This window comes from Pyrus communis, chromosome 10 (assembly GCF_963583255.1).
Source record: "Pyrus communis chromosome 10, drPyrComm1.1, whole genome shotgun sequence".
NCBI lineage: Eukaryota > Viridiplantae > Streptophyta > Magnoliopsida > Rosales > Rosaceae > Pyrus > Pyrus communis.
The window spans coordinates 702,252-726,990 of record NC_084812.1 but is presented as its reverse complement, the minus strand read 5'-3'; the positions used below and the strand labels follow the sequence as shown (position 1 = coordinate 726,990).

At 37.4% G+C, this 24,739-nt stretch overlaps 5 protein-coding genes across 6 annotated transcripts; 2 read left to right on the top strand and 3 right to left on the bottom strand.

Moving 5' to 3' along the window:
- Positions 1-468: 468 nt before the first annotated feature.
- LOC137748735 (class V chitinase-like) lies at positions 469-2,888 on the bottom strand. The gene is made up of 2 exons (XM_068488914.1): positions 1,738-2,888; positions 469-1,407 (listed from the first exon to the last, which is right to left on the bottom strand). Exons 1-2 carry the CDS (start codon positions 2,822-2,824, stop codon positions 1,388-1,390), a joined length of 1,107 nt encoding a protein of 368 aa, XP_068345015.1. The 5' UTR covers positions 2,825-2,888; the 3' UTR covers positions 469-1,387.
- Positions 2,889-6,745: 3,857 nt separating this feature from the next.
- On the top strand, positions 6,746-9,574 carry LOC137748621 (uncharacterized). Of its 2 annotated transcripts, XM_068488788.1 has the most exons (9): positions 6,746-6,884; positions 6,989-7,039; positions 7,248-7,269; positions 7,583-7,697; positions 7,945-7,977; positions 8,129-8,254; positions 8,497-8,603; positions 8,699-8,770; positions 8,993-9,574. In XM_068488788.1, the coding sequence occupies exons 1-9, from the start codon at positions 6,831-6,833 to the stop codon at positions 9,334-9,336; spliced, it is 924 nt and encodes a 307-aa protein (XP_068344889.1). In that variant the 5' UTR covers positions 6,746-6,830; the 3' UTR covers positions 9,337-9,574. The 2 variants fall into 2 exon arrangements, with proteins under 2 accessions (XP_068344889.1, XP_068344891.1); XM_068488790.1 differs by lacking the exon at positions 7,945-7,977.
- A 3,635-nt stretch (positions 9,575-13,209) lies between these two features.
- Positions 13,210-16,573, top strand: LOC137747570 (uncharacterized). Its single transcript, XM_068487699.1, has 5 exons — positions 13,210-13,975; positions 14,878-14,914; positions 15,039-15,275; positions 15,369-15,416; positions 15,926-16,573. The coding sequence occupies exons 1-5, from the start codon at positions 13,677-13,679 to the stop codon at positions 16,190-16,192; spliced, it is 888 nt and encodes a 295-aa protein (XP_068343800.1). The 5' UTR covers positions 13,210-13,676; the 3' UTR covers positions 16,193-16,573.
- Positions 16,574-16,836: 263 nt separating this feature from the next.
- LOC137747569 (calmodulin-binding protein 60 E-like) lies at positions 16,837-20,745 on the bottom strand. The gene is made up of 7 exons (XM_068487698.1): positions 20,242-20,745; positions 19,428-19,503; positions 19,204-19,262; positions 18,515-19,008; positions 18,189-18,349; positions 17,903-18,106; positions 16,837-17,818 (listed from the first exon to the last, which is right to left on the bottom strand). The coding sequence occupies exons 1-7, from the start codon at positions 20,349-20,351 to the stop codon at positions 17,087-17,089; spliced, it is 1,836 nt and encodes a 611-aa protein (XP_068343799.1). The 5' UTR covers positions 20,352-20,745; the 3' UTR covers positions 16,837-17,086.
- Positions 20,746-22,149: 1,404 nt separating this feature from the next.
- LOC137748221 (uncharacterized) lies at positions 22,150-24,096 on the bottom strand. Its single transcript, XM_068488333.1, has 3 exons — positions 23,840-24,096; positions 22,780-22,803; positions 22,150-22,661 (listed from the first exon to the last, which is right to left on the bottom strand). Exons 1-3 carry the CDS (start codon positions 24,030-24,032, stop codon positions 22,360-22,362), a joined length of 519 nt encoding a protein of 172 aa, XP_068344434.1. The 5' UTR covers positions 24,033-24,096; the 3' UTR covers positions 22,150-22,359.
- Between the last annotated feature and the right edge of the window lie 643 nt (positions 24,097-24,739).

The following is a 24,739-nucleotide window of genomic DNA, read 5'->3' as shown; positions in this document are numbered from 1 at the left end:
AATATACTGGATTGTGTTTTTATAAGAGCAGTAAAAAAGTATGCGTGGTTTAATTACTCTTACACAAATTTTTCTCTTACATAATTTGCGGAGTGTCGTATACGTAAAGTGGTTGAAAGCTTGTACCCTTGCCTTAAATTGAACAGCCCGTCCGCTGCATATAGTACATATGGAGACCTTCGTATGCGTCAGCGACGTTGCAAAAAATATGTGGACAACTCTACTATCACAAGGATTAACAATTTAAGTTAAACACGTTGCATTGAAATTGTTTGTCACCTAACATTTTGTGAAATGTATAAAAGAAAAACAATCAAATTATCGAGGAAAGTTTGTCTGCCATGAAAGCGATGGCTAAGAGAAACTTTCCCTGACTCAATAGATTAACAGCCCTATAGGTTATAACCTATAGGGCGGTTAATCAAGTTACAAATTTGAGATATCATCGAGTCGTAAATTTAATAAATTTTGAGCAGTGAAGTGAGATTAATTTCTTTATCTTTGTTCCTTCTTCGATTAATTACGTACGTAACATTTGTGATTGAGATAACGTGAAAATTCCGAGTTTGAACAAAAATTTGAGATGTGATCGTGGATGGCGTTTGGACATGGTAAACGAAATGACTTTAGTTGCGTTCGGTTGCCAGATGCCGGAATTTTCAAATTTTTGGTCTACGTCTGCCTAACAAGTACAGTTCTGCTGACCTTATCGTTAGCATTCGGTGCGCAACAGGGTTAGTCAAGCCAAATGTGGAGCGTCGACAAAGAAAGTTTCTTTGACCCGGTGTCCTGAAGGCCGCATTAGCTTAAGGCCCTCGTGCTTTATTTTCCTTTAGCAAACAAATATTAAAATATTGAACACGTGTGTAGGAGATAAAATAAAATGCGTGAAAATCACCGCTCATTCATATATTCGCCCCACGACCATCTGTCTATATGTGATAAGTTTACCAATTGACCTCGTATATTTGCTTCAATGCCCTTTGAGACATGTCTGAATATTATGAAGATTGCTTCAAAGGTTTTAGTGGCATATATTTTTTGAGTAGAATAACAGTATTAGTGGGTTAAATAGTTAGTTGTTAGGGGAAGAAGAATTAGTGGGAATTGAACTTTCACTTATGGTTCATAAACATAATTGATTTCCGTCATTACGGTAAAACGATATATGCTAGTAGCATACATTTTTGAAATAGGAAGGCTACATATCAATAATTGAATATTAAACAGAAATTGAAAATATTATTTCTTATTATCTGGCAGCAAATTAACATTTAACATTTTTATTGGAGATGCTCTTAGCCTTATTGGAAGTAGTTAACTACTATACTACATATTGTGGGCTTGTTTTGGATAATTTACCAACTTTAAACTGTGATCTTTATGTTCATCCCCATGTACTTGCAGCTGCATGAAAAATGAAATTATAGAGTTGAATAATCAACAATAATTGAATCCTAAACAAAACTAAACAACTACATTTTGTATTCTTTAATTTAGAAGAACTAATATTTCATATATGCAATAGAAATTAATCCAAAAAATATGGGTTATTATCAGAGAAACAGTCTTAACGGTTCACTACTAATAAACGTCAAAATTTTCTCAAATTTAATCACTTGTACGATCCATTTAGTGTATCATTTTAGATAAAAGTTTCGATGGATGCAACTAGCAATGAAATCGTTCAATATCCAATATAATGTAAAATTTTTGCAACGTGATTCAACAAAATACCTGCTTGAGAAAGAGCCCAATTACTGCTGTCAGCGCCGACATGCCATGCAAAGTAGCCAAGAAGTCCTTTCGTCGTCTTAGCATACGAAACCTTGGCGGAGATACTCTGCGTATCGTCGTAACCAATCCACGTCTTCCCGGAGTAGCAATAGTTCGTTACAACGGTGGCGTTGTACACCGTCTGAGCTGCGTTTTGGCTTATGAAATCCTTTATTTGGCTGTAACCTTGGTCACCATACGTTCCTATACCGGATCCATTAGCTGGGGCAAAAATGCCGTGGTTATTCGCGTTCAACAAACGCCACGCATATCCGTAAAATGGAAGACCTAGCACTATCTTTTTGGGAGCCAAACCTGCCTGAATCCACGACGTGATTCCGGCATCCCCGTTAACGGAAGTCGCAGACAACGCCGCGGGTGGTGCAGTGTTGTTTGGGAACCAACCGGGGCCGTAGAAGTCGTAAGCCATTACGTTGATCCAGTCCAAACTGTTTGATATGGACTGGAAGGGGTAGTTTATGGTGTAGTAATCCGCAGAGCGGAAAACAGCCGCGGCTAGAAGTAAAGCGGTCTTGCCCGTGGTTTTTGACTCATTTGCCACGGCAGTTCGCCACTCCGTGAGAAGGGTACCGAAGTTAGTCATCTCCGTGGTGGAGGATGGGTATTCCCAGTCAAGGTCAAGGCCAAGGAAGTTGTAACTCCGCGCTAACGTGATGGAGGAGTTAATGAACGCTTTACGCCGGGTAGCCTGGCTAGCCATTGCGGCAAAGGTGGCGGGGTTGGAATTTCCGCCACCGATGGACAGCAGGGTTTTTACAGAAGGGTTTTTTTGCCGGACTGTTTGTGTAAAGCTTGAGAACGGGGCGGAGTTGGAGGACGAAACTGTGACTTGGTAGGTGGTGGGATTGAGATCGGCAAATGCACAAAAGAGATGAGTGAAAAGGCTGGAGTTTATGCTGGCGGCCGGGAAGCCACTGTCGGGAAACCAGTAAGCGGCTTTAACGACGGTTTGGCCGGATGAGAAGTTGAGGTGGATGAGGAAGATGAGAGCGGAAAAGATAAACGGAAGTGCTAGCTTGGAAGACATTGCAGCAAGTTATTAGTTCTTGCTTGCTTGTTCGTCTCTTGTGTGTCTATATATTTATAGCGTTTTGATCCAATGACTTTTTCCTGCATGTAGATAGGAAGACCGAATTTGCGTTTAAGATATTGTGTCTTAAAGACACTTGTGCTGTGCGCGGTCTATTGGCATAGAGTGGACCGTAACAAAATTAATGTCTTGCTCTTGGCTTTTACGCATACGGATAGATATTTATAGATAGTTGACATCTTGTTACCAAATTGATGGCATGTAGGTTCTGTATTTTCTTCGTATTGCTAACACATGAGTACTGAAATTATTTCTCTTCACATTATTTATGCGTTTACAAATCCATGTGGAGTAAAAAAGTTGGTTTCGTATAAGAATATGTAACCCAATACTCGAAAATTCGAGATAAGATGGTTTGGGCGAAGAGGCTAGCTGATCTCACAACTAGTTATTCTCTCTCCTAATCTTGATTTCCTTGATTCATGAATTATTTGAAAGCTGTGTAAACACGGGGGGAATGAACGAAAGTTAGCTATTTCAGAAGTTGCAAAACTAGCATAGCTAAGTTGGACTTTAGATGAGCAAGCGGCATCCCTTCTCGTTAGGGAGGTCCAGAAACTGAATACATGGTCCCATATGGTATAAGACTTTATAATCCTAGTGGTACAGTGCTTACCCTTATACTTACTATTAGACTTTAATATTAAAACACATTAATATTTTAGGGTGGCATTAATAAACGGGTAGTATTATCTATACACATTTTTTACTTTTTGACACATTTCTTAATTTTCGACAGTCGAATGGAATGAGTTAAAAAAGATCAAATGACAAAACTTAACAGAAAATCTGTGTGATATAAGCATATGTGTGTGAATACCACCACCTTTAATAACCATGTACTTGTAATAGTATGAAACTGATGATGGTATGTCACATACTAGCTTTGTGCATGATGGATTGAGAAGGAATATATTACAGACTTGTTGACCCTAAAAACTACCAAGTCTACGTAGCGCGCAGGCTGAGTAACTAATGAGCTAACTACGTCCTTCGATTATGTGCAGGGCTTGCCAACTCGTCGGCCGAGCTAGGCCGAGGAGTAAAATATATTGATGTGGTGTTGGGCACGCTATTGACTTCTTGATCTTGCGACTGTGGCCGAGGAAGAAATACGTCTCGGCCTTCGGGTCCTAGAGCCTGAAGACAATGTTGTTAGTTCTACAAAGTTCAATATCAAATTCGGCTTTCAATGTGCCGAATGTAGTAACATGTAACACCTCATTTCGCTGAGAAGGCTGATGAGATGACCTCTACCAATAAGGACTCGAAAATCCTTGTCGACCGAGACTTGGATAAATAACCAATCGATCTCGAAGCAGTGCTGTTTATCCAAACTGAAGGTGCTCCTTGATCGGCTAATTCTACGGCTTCAGTACTATTTATCCAAACAGAAGATGTCGCTAGTTGCCTTCACAGTACTGTTTGTCTTGGCAAAAGAAAGGGGAGAAGGATAAAATCTCAGGTTGTTGAGAAGCTTTGCGCAGAGTAATTTGTGTGTTGAATTGGAGGGGCTCAGCATGTTGCACATCGCTTTATATTTATAACATGTATTAACCTCGGCACGGCCAAATAATTTTATAGAGTTCATCTGCAACTCAAACTAGCGAAGTTGATCCGTGCCATAGGCTAAGGTCTATCCCCCTATCTGAAACTTATCACGTCACCATAAATAAACAAGTTTATCTCCATGACATCACTTCACCGATCGAATCCATCATATATATATATATTTCCCTTGATGAAGACCATGTGCATGCATGATGATTCCTTCACCAAACTAAACTCTGAAAAATAATTCTAATTGATGAAATATAATCACCATATCTCAAGATAAAGCCACGTGCTACAATGATGTCTACAACATTGTATTTATAGAAGCAAATGTTGTGTGGTGTCGCTTCACACTAGTGTATAATTTTTTCAATTCAAACTTGTCAGCTAGAACTTCAGTCAAAGACTTCTCAAGATAAGCGAAAGCCTATCTTTTAGATGCCATCATCTTCTGACTTTGCTTCACCCTTATTCAAAAAGCCCATGTTTTCCTTCCAAAAAACCGTGATCGTGTCTCCTAGTCCAACTAGAACTCTATTTCCACCACATGGATCCAGGTGTTGCCATGCATGCATAATAAGATGAAATATAATCACAATATTATTTCTCAATAATAACTAAAAATCATTTCAACCACTTTATCATTCAATGGTCTAAAATTCTGCTCGTTCAACGATCTCGATTACTCGGGCCGATAATGTAAAATCGGGTCCGAACAAGACTATATTTTATAAACCACATATAAATCATCTCTCTAATAAAGGTAAAACCTACTTGTTTTATGGACTTTACCTTTATTAGCGAGAGATTTTAGATGTGAAAATATGATCTCCTTAGCATTATCGAATTGATAAACCTTCATTTTCAATATTCTTGAAACTTTTTAATTAACATAATAGATTGTTCTTGAATGTATTATATTGGTCAAATTGATGGTGATTAAGAAACCAACCAAATGTGAAAAATAAAAAGATGTACAATTTTCATTTAGAGCTTAGATTTCTAGTCTCAATTGGAGAGAAATTTTGTAACAACCCATCTCGGGATTTACGGAACAAAAAGGATGTTTTTGTATTTTCACTAAGTTTGGACATCCCGGCCCGAGGTCCACCACATCTCGGGCCCACTCCACCATCGTAGCATAATATTGTCTGCTTTAGGCCCTTACCACGCCCTTACGATTTTGTTTCTGGGAACTCACACGAGAACTTCCCAGTGGGTCACCCATTATGGGATTGTTCTCGCGCTCTACTCGCTTACTTCGGAGTTCCGATGGAACCCGAAGCCAATGAGCTCCCAAAATGTTTCGTGCTAGGTAGAGATGAGAATATATACATATAAGGATCACTTCCTTGGGTGATGTGGGATCCTACAATCCACCCCCTTAGGGGCCCGACGTCCTCGTCGGCACACCACGGCCAGGGTTAGACTCTAATACCAAATTGTCACATCCCGGCTCGGGGTCCACCACATCTCGGGCCCGCTCCACCATCGTAGCACAATATTGTCCACTTTGAGCCCCGACCATGCCCTCACGGTTTTGTTTTTGGAAACTCACACGAGAACTTCCTAGTGGGTCACCCATCATGGGATTGCTCTCGCCTGCTACTTGCTTAACTTCAGAGTTCCAATGGAACCCGAAGCCAATGAGCTCCCAAAAAGCTTTGTACTAGGTAGAGATGAGAATATACATATAAGGATCACTCTCCTGGCTGATGTGGGATCTTACAAATTCACATTAAACAAATTTATTGATATTTTTTCATTTTGGTTCAATACTGCATCGTTGAGTGGAAAAATATTTATATACAACAATAAATTATTAAATCAAAACATCATAAGTAATCAACCTTGTCGGTTTTGAATAAAAAAAAAGTCAAACTTGTAAGATCAATGGTCAAATTTGAAGAAAAGCTGAGTTAAAAAAAAAAAAAAAGCATTACAACGAGGGGAGGAGTTGTTAGATTATTCGGTACATCAAATGTAATAATATAATTAGTTAAAATTTTAATTAAAAAATTTCAATCAATTGAATTATGACGTTTTGAGTATCGTTGATGGCTCGTCAAATGAAAGTGGACTTGGTTTCGATATTGTTCTGATAACATTATCTGACCATACCATAATCTCGACACACTGGAATTTTTTTTTCAATGGGAAGACGGGCGATCCATGCTCCAAATCGGTAGGACCCACAATTAAATCCAACGGTGGGAAAAACCACACCTGATGCCACGTTAACGTCGTTGGCTCTTCACCAACCAGTAGAGCAGCGCGCGCGAGTGAGATAGACTGATAAGAGTGACTAGAGTAAGTCACCAACCCCGTGTTTCATCTCCGGTTCGCCTCCCCCCACCCTCGTTCCGACCACATCGGCGAGCGCTCTTCCATGGCTTCCTCCGTAGCTCGGAGCTCAGCTCGTATAGCCGTTGTCGGTGACGTCGTAAGTCCCTCTCTGTGAATTTCCGAAACCGTGACCGGTTGATTAAATTAAATTTCGTACCTTTCTCCTCTAAATTTCAAATTTTTTGTCTTGGGTTTGTGAAGCATGATCAATGGAATCTAGAAGAAGATAGGAAAGCACTTCAACTGCTGCAGGTATTTACATTTTCCCCCTCTTCACTATTTTCTTTTAACTTAAAAGAACAAGTTAAAATCTTTGATTATTTGGGATTATGTGGTAAAATTTGAGTTAATTAGCAAAAACCCTTTTGTCCAAATGCTTTTTCTTTTTAAATCTTCCAACTTTTGTGTATGTCCTGCAAAGAAATCTAATAAAAGTTTGTAACTTAATATTGCAATGCAGCCGGATTTGGTTCTTTTTACAGGCAGGTTCCATTCTCCCTGACTATTTCATGTACCGTATGTTTTTCGGTGCCTCCCGACTGCTGGTCAAAGTAACTAGTAACTTTGGATGTTTGGTAAATTCATGGCATGTCCCTAATTGCTGTAAATTTTAAGATAAGTTCGTTCTCAGAATATAGCTCAAAAAATTTTAGAGACTTAGAGCTATGTGTGATCTGAATTTATGTTGTGGCTCCGCACTAACGAGGCCGTTGAGTTTTATTTGTTTTGTGAAATCGATAGTTTACCTTCCTTTTGTGTATTTTTGGCCTTTCCTTCCTCCTCCATTTTGTTCAGGTGATTTTGGTGAAGAGAATGTTGAACTCGTTAAGAGCGTTGCAGATCTCGATCTTGCTAAAGCAATTATTTTAGGAAACCATGACGCCTGGCATACAACACAGTTTTCTCGGAAGTAAGTTGTTTTTCTCGATATTGCTAAAGAAATTATTGTAGGAAACCATGATGCATTGATGCCTGGCATACAACACATTTTTCTGGGAAGTAAGTTGTTTCGTTTCTATTTGTATTTTTCTTAAGTACTTCCAGATGTTTAAAGTGAAGGCTTCGTTAGAAACGCTGCATAGTATCCAGTTCAATATGTAACTATCAATGCGGTTAGTCCATGGTAATCTGGTTAATTTAATAATTTCTAATATCAGGAAAAAAGACAGCGTTCAACTTCAGCTAGAATGGTGAGTTTGTCTTATCTTGTTGATTGTCAAAGATGCTGAAATTGCCATATCTATTGCATTTTGGTGTACCAATTATTACTTAACGTTCCATTGAAATATGATATATTTGCTGTTCTAGTGTCATTCTTACATAAATACTTGTAATATTCAGTCTCGGTGAGGAGCATGTGGGTTATCGGCGTTTGGACTATCCTGCTGTGAAGCTGAGCGTTGTTGGTGGGCGACCTTTTTCTTGTGGGGGAAATGAGTTTTTTCGACAAAAGCTTCTGTCTGCAAGGTGTGTAATGTTTCTAGCAGCTCTTGATGAAACACGAAACTAAAATTTTATCAATTTGTTTGCTTTCTTATTCAAAAATAAAAAATAGTTGGCCCCGATACAAAGTAGCATCCAAGAATGTGTACCCCCTTTTTATAAAACTATGCATGAATCACATTTATCATGCAAATTCTTTTGAGAAAGTGTTTTCCACAATGGTAGCTTAAATACTGACTGAATGTGCTGAAACAACTGCCTCTTAGGTATGGGGTCCAAGACATGGAAGGAAGTGCGAAGAGAATATGCGAAGCAACTTTGGGTGCTCCTGAGGATCATTTGATCATATTTCTTGCACATAATGGACCCACAGGTTTATCAGTCTGCTGAAACAAATAATAATCAGGCATTTTGAGCCAAACTAGCTGCTTCATTTGAACGCAGATTTCTGATTCGCTCCTTGTGTAGGTCTTGGGTCTAACGTGGATGACATATGTGGAAAAGATTGGGTGTTTGGAGCTGGGGATCATGGTGACCCAGGTAATAACCATTCGAACCTCTTCACTGAAGCACTGAAATGGCTTTTTGTTATCCTTTTAAACTTAGTGTTACCCGTTGAATCAATGTCACTCTCCTACTCAGCCTTTTGGGTTGCTGCGTGTTGCTTGTGTCCTGATGAATCTAAGAGGCTGGTCATGGAAAAGAAGCAAGTTGATCTAACTTAAGATGTACTAACATAAACACTTCGTTTTTTCGGTACAGATCTTGCACAAGCCCTGTCCCTCTTAAAAGAGACTGCAACAATCTGTGCTCCACTGGTGGTGTTTGGTCACATGCATAAAGAGCTAGCGCATGGAAATGGTCTTCGGAAAATGATTGTGGTTGGAGACGACAACACTATATACCTCAATGGTGCTATTGTTCCTAGAGTTAAGAGACTGAACGTTGAGCAAGGAACACCGGAGTCCTGTGGTACTGTGCGCGCCTTCACTTTAGTGGAGATCTTGGACGGAACAGTTGATAAAATCGTTGAAAGTTGGGTTTCAGTTGCCGGCGATAGGATCACATTGGAAGAGGAGCACATTTTGTTCAAAAGTGGCGGTTAGAATTCTCCGAAATTGGATGTTAGTTGAGCCATATTGTATGTATCCACGATTGTGTTATGAGATATCGACTCCTATGCAAAGGGAACATAGTTGTTTAACCTGTTGAATGTATATGCTATTAGGGTTTCCAAAACAAATCATGTTTGTATGAGGAAGATGAAACTCTTTTCTTTCATTTCCATGAACTCTTATTTAACCAAATAATCTATTTGCTTGAGTGATGATCTTTTCGACGATATTTAAACTCCATGTACAAGAAGGTTTTGAGTACTCTGTTCCAGCCAACAGGCTTAATTTACGTTTGCATCACTTTTGCAATTATGTCAACCTTGTTTTTCGAGAAATGTTAAGAAGACTCTCAAAGTAGAACTCTTCTTAAACTCTCTCTCTTGTATTTTAAACATAATATTATAATATTGACACAAAAATTATACAAAAACATGAGTGGTAGAGACGCATATACTCATAAAAGTACAAAAATTTGATGTGTCCGAGAGTACGGATAGACTCACTTTTGTGCGAGTTAACTCAGCATCTCTCTTCTTTTTCTTTCCTTTTGTTTCCCCCACAGATTCCAAGGAAGTCTATGGCCTTTTTGACTCAATTCTTTTACTTGGTTAGTGCACAGAATTATCTAAAGGAGATGGATCGTCTGCCCTTTCCTCCCTATATCCTCTTCATGTCCTCTTGTTTTATACGGTAACGGTTAAGACACGTTAAAATTTATTTTTTAGCTTATTATTTTTATAAAAGAATAAATTTAAAATATTAACGTGATTTAACCGTGACTGCACAAAATAGAACGACTTGGAGAATGTATGGAAAGAGAAGGGTAGATAATCCATCTCCTTATCTAAATACCTACCCTCTCCTTAATGACTTATGAAATGTCGATCTAGTCACCTATTGGTCCAAATCACAAAAAAAAAAGTTAATGTGCCAGAAACATGATTTGTGCAGTAATATATAATCATAGAGGTTTAATTGAGATTATGATCATGGTAGATGTTTTAATGTGTCTGAAACATATGACGGTACATCTTATGTTATTATATAAGTAAAAAAAGGTTTTTTTTTAAATGTTCCTCTACTTGTATTCGTATTTCTAGCACACTCAAGAATCTCTCCATAGTTATGAGTGCAGCCCAAATTTGAACAAAGAAGTCCATACTATTGCGTGACAACATACATATTTCATCAAACACATGATGAATATCATCATCTTTGTTCTATTGAGCTTTTCATGTTCATTAATTTGGTCCCCATCTTAAAGCACAAAAGTCCCCTACTCTAGTCTTAAAGCCTACTCAATTAATTTCATTGTTGATGACATCCTTATCTTTTACGTTCAATTGCATGTTATTCGGTCAGTTTTTATCAGATACTATTTATACTTAATTTTAAATAAAAAATTATAATAATTTATGAATGCACGATGTACGATGAACGAATGTTATTTAAGGATCCTTGAAATCCTCACAAAAAGAACCCGACAAGGATCTGCACTCTATTTGTTTTTTTGCATAATAAAATGACAGATGTGACATATGCTACCTTTTATATAAATAATTATGCAAACATCACTTTGTTTAGCTTTTTATCATAATTCCTTAATGAAAACTAGATGATTTGGATTTTTGAACTAATAAGTTTGGAATTAACTTGGCTTCTCTACGTAGCTGATTCATGTAAGTTCATACTTATTGTCAAAATCGTTTATATCATAAATCATTATATAGAGATTATTTCTGCAAAAAGTCTGTTACATATGAAAACATTTTTGTCATCGAAGGATATAATAAATGAATTATGAACCGTTTATTTATTTACTACAATTGATTGACGAAACACCCTTAATTTTAATTCTTTTTCATAAAAATTTCAAAATAATTTATAGTATGAACAGTCCGGACCATTAAGTGAATTAAAGTGAAACTCCTAAATCTTGAAGAACTAAACCTTTCTCAATAAGTTTTATCAAAAAGGGCCCTTTGTTGATTTTATCTTATTTTTTTATTTTTTTCGAGTTATCAAAATTGGGGGTTATGTAGGTAGTTTTGGTCAAAGCGCTGACTGAAGGAGGAAAGTCATTGGCAGGCAAACCAAGTGTCGTCTTTTGGTAAAACATTGGTTTAAGCAAAAGCAAAAGAAGAGTATCCTCCGGATTGTGAGAATTCTACAAATCTTAACATTTTAGTTATTCATTGTACATCGTGTATCGTGTGATCAGTTTTTGTTAGGTTTTTTTTTTTTTAATTTAAATAAAAAAATAAAATAATTTTTAACCGTATAATGTAAGATGAATGATTAAAATGTAAAGATTCTTAGAATTTTCATAATTTAGATTCGGATGGAATCCAAATCCAAAAGAATGAGGAATGTCTGACTCTGACGTCTCTGCCGCTCTTCTCCCTTTCTTCCAAGATCCTCCCATGGTCTTTGACTGAATCTCGTCCGTCCATCTGTCCATCTGTCCATCCACTTCTTTGCCCTTTTTCATTTACTGCTTCCTTCCCCTTTTGGTTATAAAATAGTAACTAGTAAATTTTACCCGCGATACTGCAGGGTTTAAAACTGTTTAAGATGATATATTTTATTATATATAGCTTCATGTTCAACCTATTGCTTTCCACTGCTTTTTATTATTGAACTATTTCCTGCAATAATTAGTAATTAGTAATTACTACACTTCGTTTTACTGAACTATTCCCTGCGATAATTAGTAGCTTCATGGTCATGTCCGAGTAATTAGTAATTACCAATCTTCTTTTGCAGCTGAAGTATTGTTATGTTATAAAAGAAATGTAAAGTGGGATGCTTCATAGAAAGTCTGACACTTCATAGTTTAATGTTAATTCTCGTGTTACCATTATAGAACCGTTGACAGAATTTCCTTAGAGCATCTCCAAAGAAGATGTTAAAAATAGTATGTCAAAATTATATTTGATGGTTGATGTGACAAATTAAATACAAGTGCTAAATCATCTTCTTTTCCAATAAATATGTCAAATATGTATTTTATTGGGCTCAGAGTTACAATAACTATTAAAAAATAAACAAAATTAATTTTTATTTTTATTCTATTGGTTGTTAATGGGACACATGAATTAAAAAAAATTAAATTAAAAATATTTGACTCCACTGTTTGCTGTCAAAAAAGATAACTAGAAAATAAGAAGTCAAATGACTCAGTTGCCACATCGTATTTGACATATCTATTAGAGAACATCTAAATGTCTTTTAATCTTATTTGATAGTGATCAAATCTATCAAACATTAAACCGTTGCTAATGACAATTATTTAATATCTTGAAAGTGGTGAACTCAACCATTTTTATCAGTTTTAAGCCAGCAAAATTTAGTGCCTCAATTATTAATCTAATCACAAACAAAATTTTCAAAATATCTCTCCGTTTATACACCGACTTATGACACGTGCCCATATTTTGAGCACACTGAAATGCACCATGTGGTCAAACTTGCAACACCCTTAAATAAAATGTTATAACGTTGTGGGGCCAGTTTAACTATAAATACGAAAATTCGCCTTCCAGATATTTATTCCAACAATTGATAGGAAGAGCAAATAGGAGGAGGATTCTCTACCATTTTAATATCTTTATCCTTTCATGCCCTTTTATTTATACGGTCACGGTTAAGCTACGTCAACATCTTATATTGATTTTTGATTTTTTTATGAAAATGATAAGATATAAAGAGGGGACGGAAGAAGATGGAATATGAGGCAGAAAATTTTCCTCCCCAAACACCACGATACACTCTTGAAAAAAAACAAGGGGCCGTCACGTCAACTGATATAAATATACCAAGTCTGCATTGTCATCAACCTACTCTTGTTGTTTACAACAACAACAAAAAAGGCATCCTTATTATTACACAAAAACAAAAGACAATGAACAATGTTGTCATAATTTTAACGTAAGATTTCTGTTTTTTCAGCTTCTGAATTTGTTTCTCCCCCTCTCCTCCAGCAGCAATCCGTAATTTCCAGCTCACCCGCCAAGATCGGATCTATTTTCTGCCACCACAACCTTTCGCCTTTAATTTCATCTGACGCCACCTCCCACCTGGTTTTTTTTCTGCTTTTCCATCATCCCCAGTAAAAAAAATTCACGCAATCCAAAACCCCCCACCCTTAAAAAATTAAATCTTTAATTTTTTTTCCCTTCTTTTTTTCTAAAAAACAGAGAAAAAGAAGAACATATAATAAAGATTTAATTTTTTTTTTCTTCTATTTATTGGAGTTTTAATTTTCTCACGATGAACAAGGACAGCAAGGATTGGTAGAACTCGATTTGTCTGCAGCTGGGTCTGCGTTAATGGGCAACGTGACGGCGGGCGTGGCGGCCAAGTTTGCGTTTTTCCCGCCGGACCCGCCGACGTACGACGTGTACAAGGACGAGGGCGGGAAGCTGGTGTTTTCCGGCGTGACGGCGGACAAGAACATGGAGGTGCATTTGTTGGAAACGAAGGGCGGGAACAAGATCGTGGCGACGTTTTGGCGGCATCCGTTCGCGCGGTTCACGCTGCTATACTCGCATGGGAATGCGGCGGACTTGGGGCAGATGCACGAGCTCTTCATTGAGCTCAGGGCTCACCTGCGTGTCAATATTATGAGGTATTCTTGCATTTAAATTCTCCCCCTTTTTTTTATTTTATTTTATTTCATGATAGAAGAGGTATTAAGATACGGGATTCGAACTAAAGAACTCTGAAGGTGAAAAAGATAAACGCTCTTAACTGCTTGAGTTTCAAATCGCTTTGTTTTTTGCTTGTTTTGGATTCTGTTCTGGATTTTGATTGATGGATTGGCTTTGTTTTTTAAATTAATAAACATCAAATGGTATTTTTTTTGCTCCTTTATTTTTCTCTCTGTGGTTTGTTTCTGTTTTTTGCTTTGAGAAATGTTCATGGAACACCTATTCAGCTTTTTAATTTTATTTTGGTATTGGTTTCTTTTTTTTTTTCCGTTTTATTGATTGTTTTCTGCCTTATTTGAAATAAATTTTCTGAATTTGGTGTTTGATTTTTCAAATATGGATGCTCCTCTGCTTCCACGTTTGATACGTTTCGTTTGTTTCTTTGACAAGATTATCTGTTCATGCTAGTATTCTTTGAAATTTCAACGTTTGATTGTTCCAGTAAACAACGGCGGCCAATACGCATGCTAATTTTTCTTTATATTTTGTTGGTCTAACGTTGTTGGTCTTTATATTCTTTGAAATTTCAACATTTGATTGTTCCGGTAAACAACAGTATAAGCTAAAACTGTTTGATTGATCGTGTAGCTTTCTTATTTTAACGCTTTTTGGCGGGGTTGGTATGGAATGGATGCGTAGGATGAGAGCGATCCTCGTCATAGAAATTCCTCGGCCGCCATTTGTTAAGCACTTGAGAGTTCATTAATGTACTTTGAATGTAAAATGCAGATGATATGCTGTAATTTTTTTTCTAATTTACTGTGTTTCAGTGATGTGAAGGCCTTCCCGGATTTACTTAACATAGTTTTCTTTGTCGCAGTTATGACTATTCGGGATATGGAGCATCCACCGGTAAGGTAAGTATTGACTATCGATGGAGTTAGTTTGCGTTTATAGTCGTTAGTGCAGAATTATATCGATCTATTGACCATCATAGCTAAAATCTACGACTGAAATGTGTTAATGTTGGTGATTGTTTAGCCATCTGAGTTCAACACATACTATGACATAGAAGCCGTGTACAATTGTTTAAAGAGCGACTATGAAATTAGACAAGAGGATTTGATAGTGTATGGCCAATCTGTTGGAAGCGGACCAACACTGCACTTGGCTTCTCGCTTGAAAAAACTCAGAGCCGTTGTTCTTCACAGTGCCATCCTTTCAGGCATACGAGTCTTGTATCCTGTCAAGTTGACATTTTGGTTCGACATTTTCAAAGTAAGTTCGACTTGTCTTCTTTGAATTGCTTAATTCTGCTGCAAGGCTCGGTTACTTGAATTTGTATTGACAAGCCCTGTGCAATGTTTTCAGAATATAGACAAAATACGGCATGTCAGCTGTCCGGTTTTAGTTATTCATGTAAGTACCTATTTCCTTCATTCATTTAAAACTATTTTGTTTGAGTATCATTCTTTAGAATTCAAAGAGTTTGTGCTGTGGTTCTAATGTCGTTAATCTTCCCGCCCTTGTGTAGTATATCTTGTCTGATGAAAACCATCAAAAAGTCGTAACTTAAGAATGAAGAACATTAAATTACAGCTCAACGTTAAAAACCTCGTTTGTTATCAGCTAAATTGAGAAGAGAAATTGTCATAACAAGTGAAAAAATGGTAATCATATTATCAGAAGAGAAAGAGGATTTCATATCAACGTCAAGAAGCAACTGACGAAAGGAAGAATTACTCTTAGACACCTCTATTGGGTTGAACTTCCGACAAAAATGTTTAACTTCAGAAATTACGGCAAGATTCTGAATTTTGTAAATATGTAATTGAAGCATTTGTGACACTTCTGGTTTGATTCAGTCCGATTGTTCTCATATTAATGGGTGCGTCTAATTTGATTCATTGATACGCTACTATTTGCAGGGAACGGAGGATGAAATTGTTGACTTGTCCCACGGAAAGCGTTTGTGGGAACTATCCAAGGAAAAGTATGATCCATTATGGGTGAAGGGTGGAGGCCACTGCAACCTCGAAACATTTCCGGAGTACATAAAGCACTTGCGCAAGTTCATAAACGCAATGGAGAAACTCGCGCTCACAAAACCACAAAAGGCGAAGAAACAACTCACTTCTGATGGAAGCATCACAGAAGTAAAACACAATAAGTGCTTGAGATTTAGAAAGAAGTAGCTGGTTTTTATAGTACATGATTTGAGAAGTAGAAAATGGAAACAGATAGTTCCACTGCACTGTGAGCCCCCGGTCTCCGTGAATAGCTGTGATTGCTTACATGATGGACTGACTACCCAGTGTTTGGCAGACAAGGTTAGCTATGCATTCAGCTCGGTAGTTTTCTTGGTAGGCGAAGGGATCGAATTAGGAGTCATATGTAGAGTGTTTGATCCAGATCAAGTTCAGAGTCAAATGACGATTTTTCGAGATAGAAAATGAACTTGCATCTAAAATTCAAGAGGTTGGTTTGCTTTCCCTTGTATCTGGATTTCATGTATAATATTTATAGAACTGACCTTTTCAGAAGAGAACTTACATGGGTTGCTATGCTTTGATTTACTTTCTTGGCCCAACAAATATAATTTTTTATACGAGCGATACTGGGGGAGGGAGTTCTGAGAACTCATGTGAAAGAAAAAGTCTTAATCAACTGAGCTACAAGTCGTTTTAATCCATTCATTCAGTCAGTCGTCAAGTACTTGCAGTAGCAGGCTGGAACAGTATGACTGCCTCCTCGCAGGCTGGTCCAACCTGATCACGTAACGCAGGACCTTTTTGTAACTGGGAATATACATCGTCACCCTATTTTACAAGTCACGTGATGAGTCAAACACGGTTATGACATATATTCCTGGTTACATCCAAGTTTTCTCCACAAAACGCTGTCACGAAAATTATGATATATGCCGGGTGTTTCATGCCTCATACAGCATCAAACAAATTCTGGATACACAAGGATAAAAGAACGCTGAAATATTTCAATACATGATTAAATTCCTAATTTTCGTTCCCTTTTTCGTGGTCTCGTCTCTGCAAAGCAAACGGAATTAAACAATCACCCTAGCATTTGAATTAGTCTAGCTCTGTAAGCTGAGCTCTCCTTTCTGCAGCTCTCTTCCTAATAAAAATCCCCCACCTTAAAGCCGCTTTGAGCTTAAGCCACCCGACAACAGCCTTCCCTGAGCTCTTCGCGTGTTCCTTCCTGAACGGCTGGCCTATCTGAGGCTCGTATTGTACACTGTAATTGTAACAAGACTCATCAGAAGCACCAAAACCAGTTCCTCCTGCTCCTACGCCGGCTCCCATACTAAACGTCTTGAGCAGTCTTTGCATGTCATCACTCTCCAACATCTCTGAACTCCTGATCCGGATTTCATCAGCAACAAAATCGTCCAATCCATTCCCGTAGTTTGGCCGTGTCCAATCTCCTGAAAAATCTGAACCGCCAACAGATGGCATGTAACCCGTGCTGCTAGGCAATGCTGCTGGTTCTGGGTTATTAAATTTGATCAACGCTGTTTGGTTGGACCTCACAAATGGAAATTCAATGAACTGAGAGACGGATGGGTGGTTATTTTCGGGTTGGAACTGTTGGCTGAATTGAGGGGGGTACTGCTGCTGGCTATTCTGAGTAGATGCAGAATGGTGATCCATTATAGCATAGTTGTTGTAGTCAGCCACGGGTGCAGGTGAGGCTCTCGTGACCTTTTTATTTCCGGCGAGAGCATGTAAGACTTTGCCGTCATATTCTATGACTTGTTGCCAATTATCGTACGCTCTCTTAACCAGAGAATCCACTGAAACCTGCATATAGGGCTCCAATTGAGTGAGCCGAGTTGAAAGAGGCAAAATTATCATAATGTTTCTAAATAATAAAAATCATCTGACCTTTTGAGTGTGGGTGAGTGACTCCAAGGGAAGAAATTGCCCATCGGCGATAAGTCCCCTGAGCTCGTAAATGTGATTGAAAACAACACCCGTGCCATGAGCCTGATCAGTGTAGTAAACATAGAGCTTTCCACCCAAGACACAAGTTTTGGCATGCTCCACTGTGTTTTCCCACATCCTGTTGGACATCCCGCTCCCAAGCATCTATATTCCGAAATACAGAAATAAGAATACCCAAAAAAGAAAGAGAAAATGATGTTCAGAAACAAATGCAAGGGATACTTACACTTCTTAGTTTCTGCGGGTCCTTGACAAGAAGGCGAAGGAAGTCTTCAACGGTTATGATCTCAGCCTTCATCAGTTTTTTGTGCAGAGCTCCATCCTTTGCTATCCTATCCAATCTCCAAACTTCATCGTGCAAAGCCGGTGGGTAGTGTTTCTTGTACACTTAAAATTATAGAAACAGAAACTTGATTTAGATAAGCTTTGCAGCTATCTTGTCGAAAAGGGAAATCGAGGGTGAAGTGACCTTTTTATACCAAAATTTTCCTAAAGCCTAAAGTGTGATGCATATTAAGTGAAGGGTAAAATAGCACGTTTCAGACAACTCACATTCTCCCCTGTGATCCTTAACAGAAAAGGCATCCGTTTTGGCCTCACAAATACGAATTCCTTCACAATATCCAGGGGAAATCTTAACACCGAGCCTGAATTTCCTGCTCCTCGTCCAGCTAGAATTGTCGGTGAAGGTAAGATCTCCAAGAGTACCTACCCCTTCCTTGAGAACAACCTGTAGATCCCCTGTCAGAAGAGGCCTTTTCCCCTCACGTTCCTTTACTTCATGGTTTTCAAAGTGTTCTTTCGTCCAATTATCCTCAGATTCCTCATTGAAGTCGCCTTCCAGCACCCCAACATTCAGTTTTGCAGCAGATTCGGGTCCTGTTTGCATAACACTGCCTGTGCTGAGGTCGACCAAGACAACATGAATCGCTGCTCCTTGCTCTCCTTCAACCTTTGCACCTGTGAATAGGTGAGGTGGCATTCTTGTTTTAAATTGTAGTTGCAGGGTTTTTCCTTCTGGACCCTGTATTCTCGGTGGTGGAGACCTGCAGTATTTCCGAAAATGCAAACAATAAATTCACTGATATGGGCTTCCCACCCCAACCTCAACCAAATACACAGTTCGAAGAAAATAAAGACAAAAACACAATAACTGATGAAAATACGAAGAAGAAAGCATAGTTTAGGACTCGAAAGGAACAAGGAGAGTCGGAAACATCTAAATACTAGTTGGAACAAACCTTCCAGCCAGTTCAGCATGGTCTAACTTTGTCAAAGCACGCTCCACTTCTTCACTAACCTGTTACTCAAAGAAAGTTCAGAATGATCAAAAGGATGAGATCTTGCTGCAAACAATACATGTTTCGAGCAAAATGCAGCCCGGGAAATACTATGCAGCAGCAGCACGGGTTTTTCCAACACTTGACTCAAATTCTAAGATGCAAAGAGTAACAATCCGACTCACAATTCGGCGGAGAAGAGGCTCCAAAGATGAGCAAAGTCTTTGCAAGCTATCTACCTTCAAAGATTCCACAATTACACTGCATATAGCATTCAACTGTATAAACAATAACATTTCGAAAAAAGAATATCGAATACTTGCATACTGATCATTCAACGATAAGATTAAACTTATAGACTCGATCGCACTTAACATACTTAACTACAATTTTGGATGAAATACCAGGAAACTTTCAGCCACAGGAACACAAAAATCACTAGATAATTCAATATGAGGACATGAATTTACAACTTTTAATCAAATTCTTGATGTTGTGAAGTTAGACTTAACACGAAAGTTCGAAGTTTGAAACAACTGCTATTACTGAGCACTAGTTTGAACTTGTTTCTTTAGAGAAATACCGCTAGACCGAAGCTAGTCAGGTGAACAGATTATCAGCTTCAATAGCACAAAACTACATTCATCGACTTATTACATATGACTGCAGTTTCAATGGCACAAAACTACATTCATCGCTTATTACATATGACTGCATTAGTCAACAGTTTACGATCTTCATATTACTTTCAGAGTATTTTGACACAAAGACATTGGGAGTCGGAGATTTGAGCCAGGTCACATCGAACTCGTCATGAACCTCGGACCTCTCACTTACAAATTCGCTAAGCTCAATAGGATTAATCGATTAACCCAAAAACCAACACTATTCCAGAAGATTAAACCCTTTAAACAACCAAATTAGCACCTATTAACAAAATAAAAAATAATAAAGCATAAAATCAAGTAAAAAAAAAAAAAGGAAATAAAGAATAAATACCTTGCCAAAGTGGGCAATCTTTGCTTCTTCGGCTCGGGGGGATGACCATCTGCATCGGCATCCAATTCATACGCTCTCTTCTCCACCCTCGTACTCCCCGAACCTTCCATTTTCAGAAACTTATCCAAATATCCCCGCTGCCAAAAGCACTTCCCAAACTTAAGAAACTTAACAGAACACACAACAAATTTAACTCCAAAACAACGAACGGAACCGCAAAGTTTCCAGCTTTTGAGATCCCAAAGACAAAAAAGTTGCTTCTGCGTTCTTTTGTGATCTGGGTATTTGCTTGGATAGATCTTTTTGTTGAGTTTTTGGTGGATCTATATCGATTTTTTTATATTATATTTGATCCGAAACACAGTATATTATTGGGTTCTTGCGTGTTATAATACTTTTGTGTATATAATTCAACGTCAGAGGCTCACAGCTGGGATTGACGGTGCCGTCTCTCTCCTCTGCTTGCTCCCTCTCTCTCTCTCTCTCTCTCTCTGCTCTGGCTGTGAGTACATGAATGTTGAAAGTCCGAACCGCGTCTTTCGGTGCAACTTTTGAATTTGGTAATATTATATTTGTGCGTAAGTGTGTAAGGAAGTCAATGGCTTATCACATCCGCCGACAGAAATGACCATTTTTATAAGTTGTAATTGTATTCGTTTCCTTCTTTTATTACTCAAGAAAATATAATTATTCGAAAACTAAATTTTTATATCAAATTATAAACTAAATGATATGTTTTATGATAAAAATATGAGATGAATGCAAATAGCTTTCTTAAAAGTGAGACTTATGGATTCTTTCACTTTATATTTTTAACACAATATTTATAAAATGGTACGAAAATTGATGTTAAACTATAAAGCGACAGAGAATTTATGAAGAATCTCATTTTTTAAAAAGTTCCATTAACATTTCTCATATTATATTTAATATTTTGACCTCATTTGGATGGTGTGAGATCTAATATAATCAGGTTTAAAAAAATTAAGTAGAATAAGGTTCTTCTAATAGAACAACTCTCATACTAGATAAGATATGTGTAAGATTAATATCAAGAATTTTATGCTTTAGTGAGAATTAAAGATGACGCTGTCGACAATCCATGATTTGTGTGTCTTTAGTAATCATAACACGTGATGCTAACATGTGCAAGCAATAAATTAATAGAAAATACAGTTGATATATATAATATAAATAAATATATATATATATGAATTAAGATCTGAGGACACATCTTTTTTTTTTTTACACCCATTTGTAATATTCACTTTGTAATATATTTTAACAATCAAATCGTTTGTATTTAGAATATCATTTACGGATCATCTTTGTATTAAACGTATCCAAAATCATTAAAGGCTCATTTGGATGTGCTTTTAAAATGATTGAAAGTGCTTTTAGAGAAAATGTTATTGGGTTCCAAAAGCACTTTAAGTGCTTTCTACAAGAAGCACCAGTTAAGTGCTTCTTCCATGAAGCACTTTAAGTGTTTTTCCAAGATTTGTTAACATTTTTACTAAGGATTGTTCCCGAAAAGATTTTCACCAAATGCGCTTTCAATCATTTTCAAAACACATCCAAACGAGCTCTAAGACATTCATTTATAGTATAGTGAAAAAAATTGACAAATACGGTTCTACAAAGAAATATGCATTTATCCAACGGTCATATGGTTTTAATTTGAGTGATTTTTGATTGACATAATCTTTGATGTAAGACAAAAAATAGATGGTTGTATCATTGAAATACATTGTAAAGTGAACTCCACAGAAACGTGTATCAAAAGCATATGTCCTCGAATTCTATCGCGCCCATTATATGTAAGTATTACATGTAGATATAAATATTTTCAATCACACTTCTACCGTGGCATAAATTAATTTACTAGCAGTAAAATGGGCCAAGGGATCCATAACATTTTGTTCATAGGTTAAAAATCTGGTAACTATGCCATTTGTGGGCAGTACAAGTACAACTACAATTGCAAGAGAGCGAGAGAGCAATTATGCTGTAACAGGGGAAGAAACAGACCATGCAATTTGCATGGTTTTGTATGTATAAATATTGCGAAGAGAGACGAATCAGTAGTTAAACCGAACGAGAACTTGAAATCGAAGTTTACAAACTATCCCAACCCATTTGACGGGCTCGTCTTTCCCACAAGAAAGTCACCCTTCTCTCCTTGATGAGCAATGCCTCAGCGCGCTCCCTCGCCTCCTCGCATGTTTCTGTTGCAGCATTGCACTTTTCTGCTTCCTTCTGGTACTGAGAAGCCACCCTCTTTGCTTCAGCAAATGTGATGTTCATGTGACGGGTGTGCTCTGCGGCAACAGCCTCTTGCAGCTTCAATTCCTCTGTCAAAAGGTCCACGAACTGCTTCTCCATCTCCTGCTTCAGATCTGGGTCATTACTTCCACAATCTGTTCGTCAACAAAATACTCATTACATCCATGTACCCGTATATATAGATCACAAGACATACCAGGAATGCAGAAAAAGAAATAACGCAAGACGTTGAATGGTAGGAGGCATTCTAACCTGTGACTGTGAGATTGGCCAATCCTGCAAAGGAACAAAAACCAAAAACATGACCTTTGTCATTATACAGATGAAAATAAACTCCCAGATTACATTAGTTTTGAAGAAGATAGGGAAATCAAAAGCGAAGTCTCAATATGCACAAATCAAGACTCCATTAAAATACCACGACAAATGCTCAATCTAAATTAAAAGCCCTAAATTGTTGTAGCTCTAGTTCTTCTACGGGTAGTAAAACAATCCATCAAATATGTGAACAACCACTTATGACAAGATAGTTAAAACAACCACCCGCACCCCCTCTTCCCTCAGTTCGACCCAGTTCGAGTAACTGCACACTAAGAATATTCAACAGTCGTTGTATGATCAAACAAGATTTCCAGGAACCCATGGATTAAAATCACAAACATGGTTAACTAAACCTGAGTGCAGAACTAGTGCAATGTTATGTTTCCAAAAAAGGAGCACATCGCGGATCCATAACCTCAGATCAGAAAGACTTCATACAGCCCTCGGTAATTTTAAACAGTTCATATATGATATGCAGGTAGATGCTGTATCTACATTTCAAGAACCATAGTTTGCACAATGTGTATATAGCAAATCAAAGCTACAATGGCCAAGATCTCAACTTTACTTGAAACTCAATCGAATTATGATTCAAAACCATGAACTGGGTTCAATGCCACAAATCTATCATCAGGGAAATTCCAATTTCACTCTGTTCAGCTTAAAATCAGACACAATTAAGTGGAAAATTAAATCTAAACCTGAATTGTAATAGCAATTTCTCTCTGTTCAGCTTAATCTGAACAAGAGGAAAAGCAAATCTAAATCTGAATTGGGTTCCATTTGTCACACATAATCCAATACATTAGCAGCTCCAAATTCAAAATTAGCAAAAATAAAGATCAAAACCCCAAATTGATGACATGGGTAAGCATTAATTTCATTCCAATCAATAAAAATCCATACTTTCAGAAGAACCCAAAACAAAAACATAAGAAATCGGATCCAAAACAACCAAAAACCCATATTTTAGAGAGAGAGAGAGGATTACCAGGAGCAATCTTGAGGAGAGACAAAGGAGGAGGGCAATCGCAGTTGCAAGAAGGGCAAGAGATCTTAGAATCCCCCAACTTTACGGTCTTCTTGAACCGCCAATACAAGGCCGGCCCGCAAACCCCCAATGCAGACACTACCGCAAACACCACCAAACAGCACCTCAAACAGGTAGCAGATCGCCTTGACATCTCTCTCTTCTCTCTCTCTCTCTCTCTCTCTCTAGGTGTGGGTGTGTTAGTGTGGTTAGTGTATTATGGGGAAAGTGCGATCTAACCGGGAAAAATATTTTTTAGTAGCACCGGTACACAGACGTGTTATTATTCAAATGGTGAAATACTTGTATTAAAAAGTTATCAAGTTAAAAAAATAAAAATTTTTATCATTTCTATTAAAACACGTGATATACTATTTGTATTTCTATTGTACCTAAAAATTTGAAGTTTTTTTTAAATGGATTCAAAGTAACTAAAAATTAGACTTATTTCAAAAGTAAAAAATCACTAAAAATTGAACCTATTTTAAAAGGTAGTCTATAAAATTAGACCTATTTCAAATTTTCCCTAAAAATTTCTTCTAGGAAAGAAAGAGAGAAACTGAGTTATGAATCTTGATTAGGGGAAAGAGAGAGAGAGAGAAACTGAGTAAAACTGTCTTTGAAGAAGTCTCAGTGGCACTACTCCACATCCACATTAATGTGCTGTAATCATGCAAAATACTAATGCTACCCAGCCAGAATTTTGTTGTGGTTTGGTTTGGCCGGTAAAGTGGTTTTTCTAGCATGCACCGAAGTATAAATTAAAATCTTTATTAAAATATAAATATGATCGCATATTCAGCCGGTTATTTTTTTTTATTTTTTATTTTTATTAAAAGAAGGACAATTGGTAATAAGCTA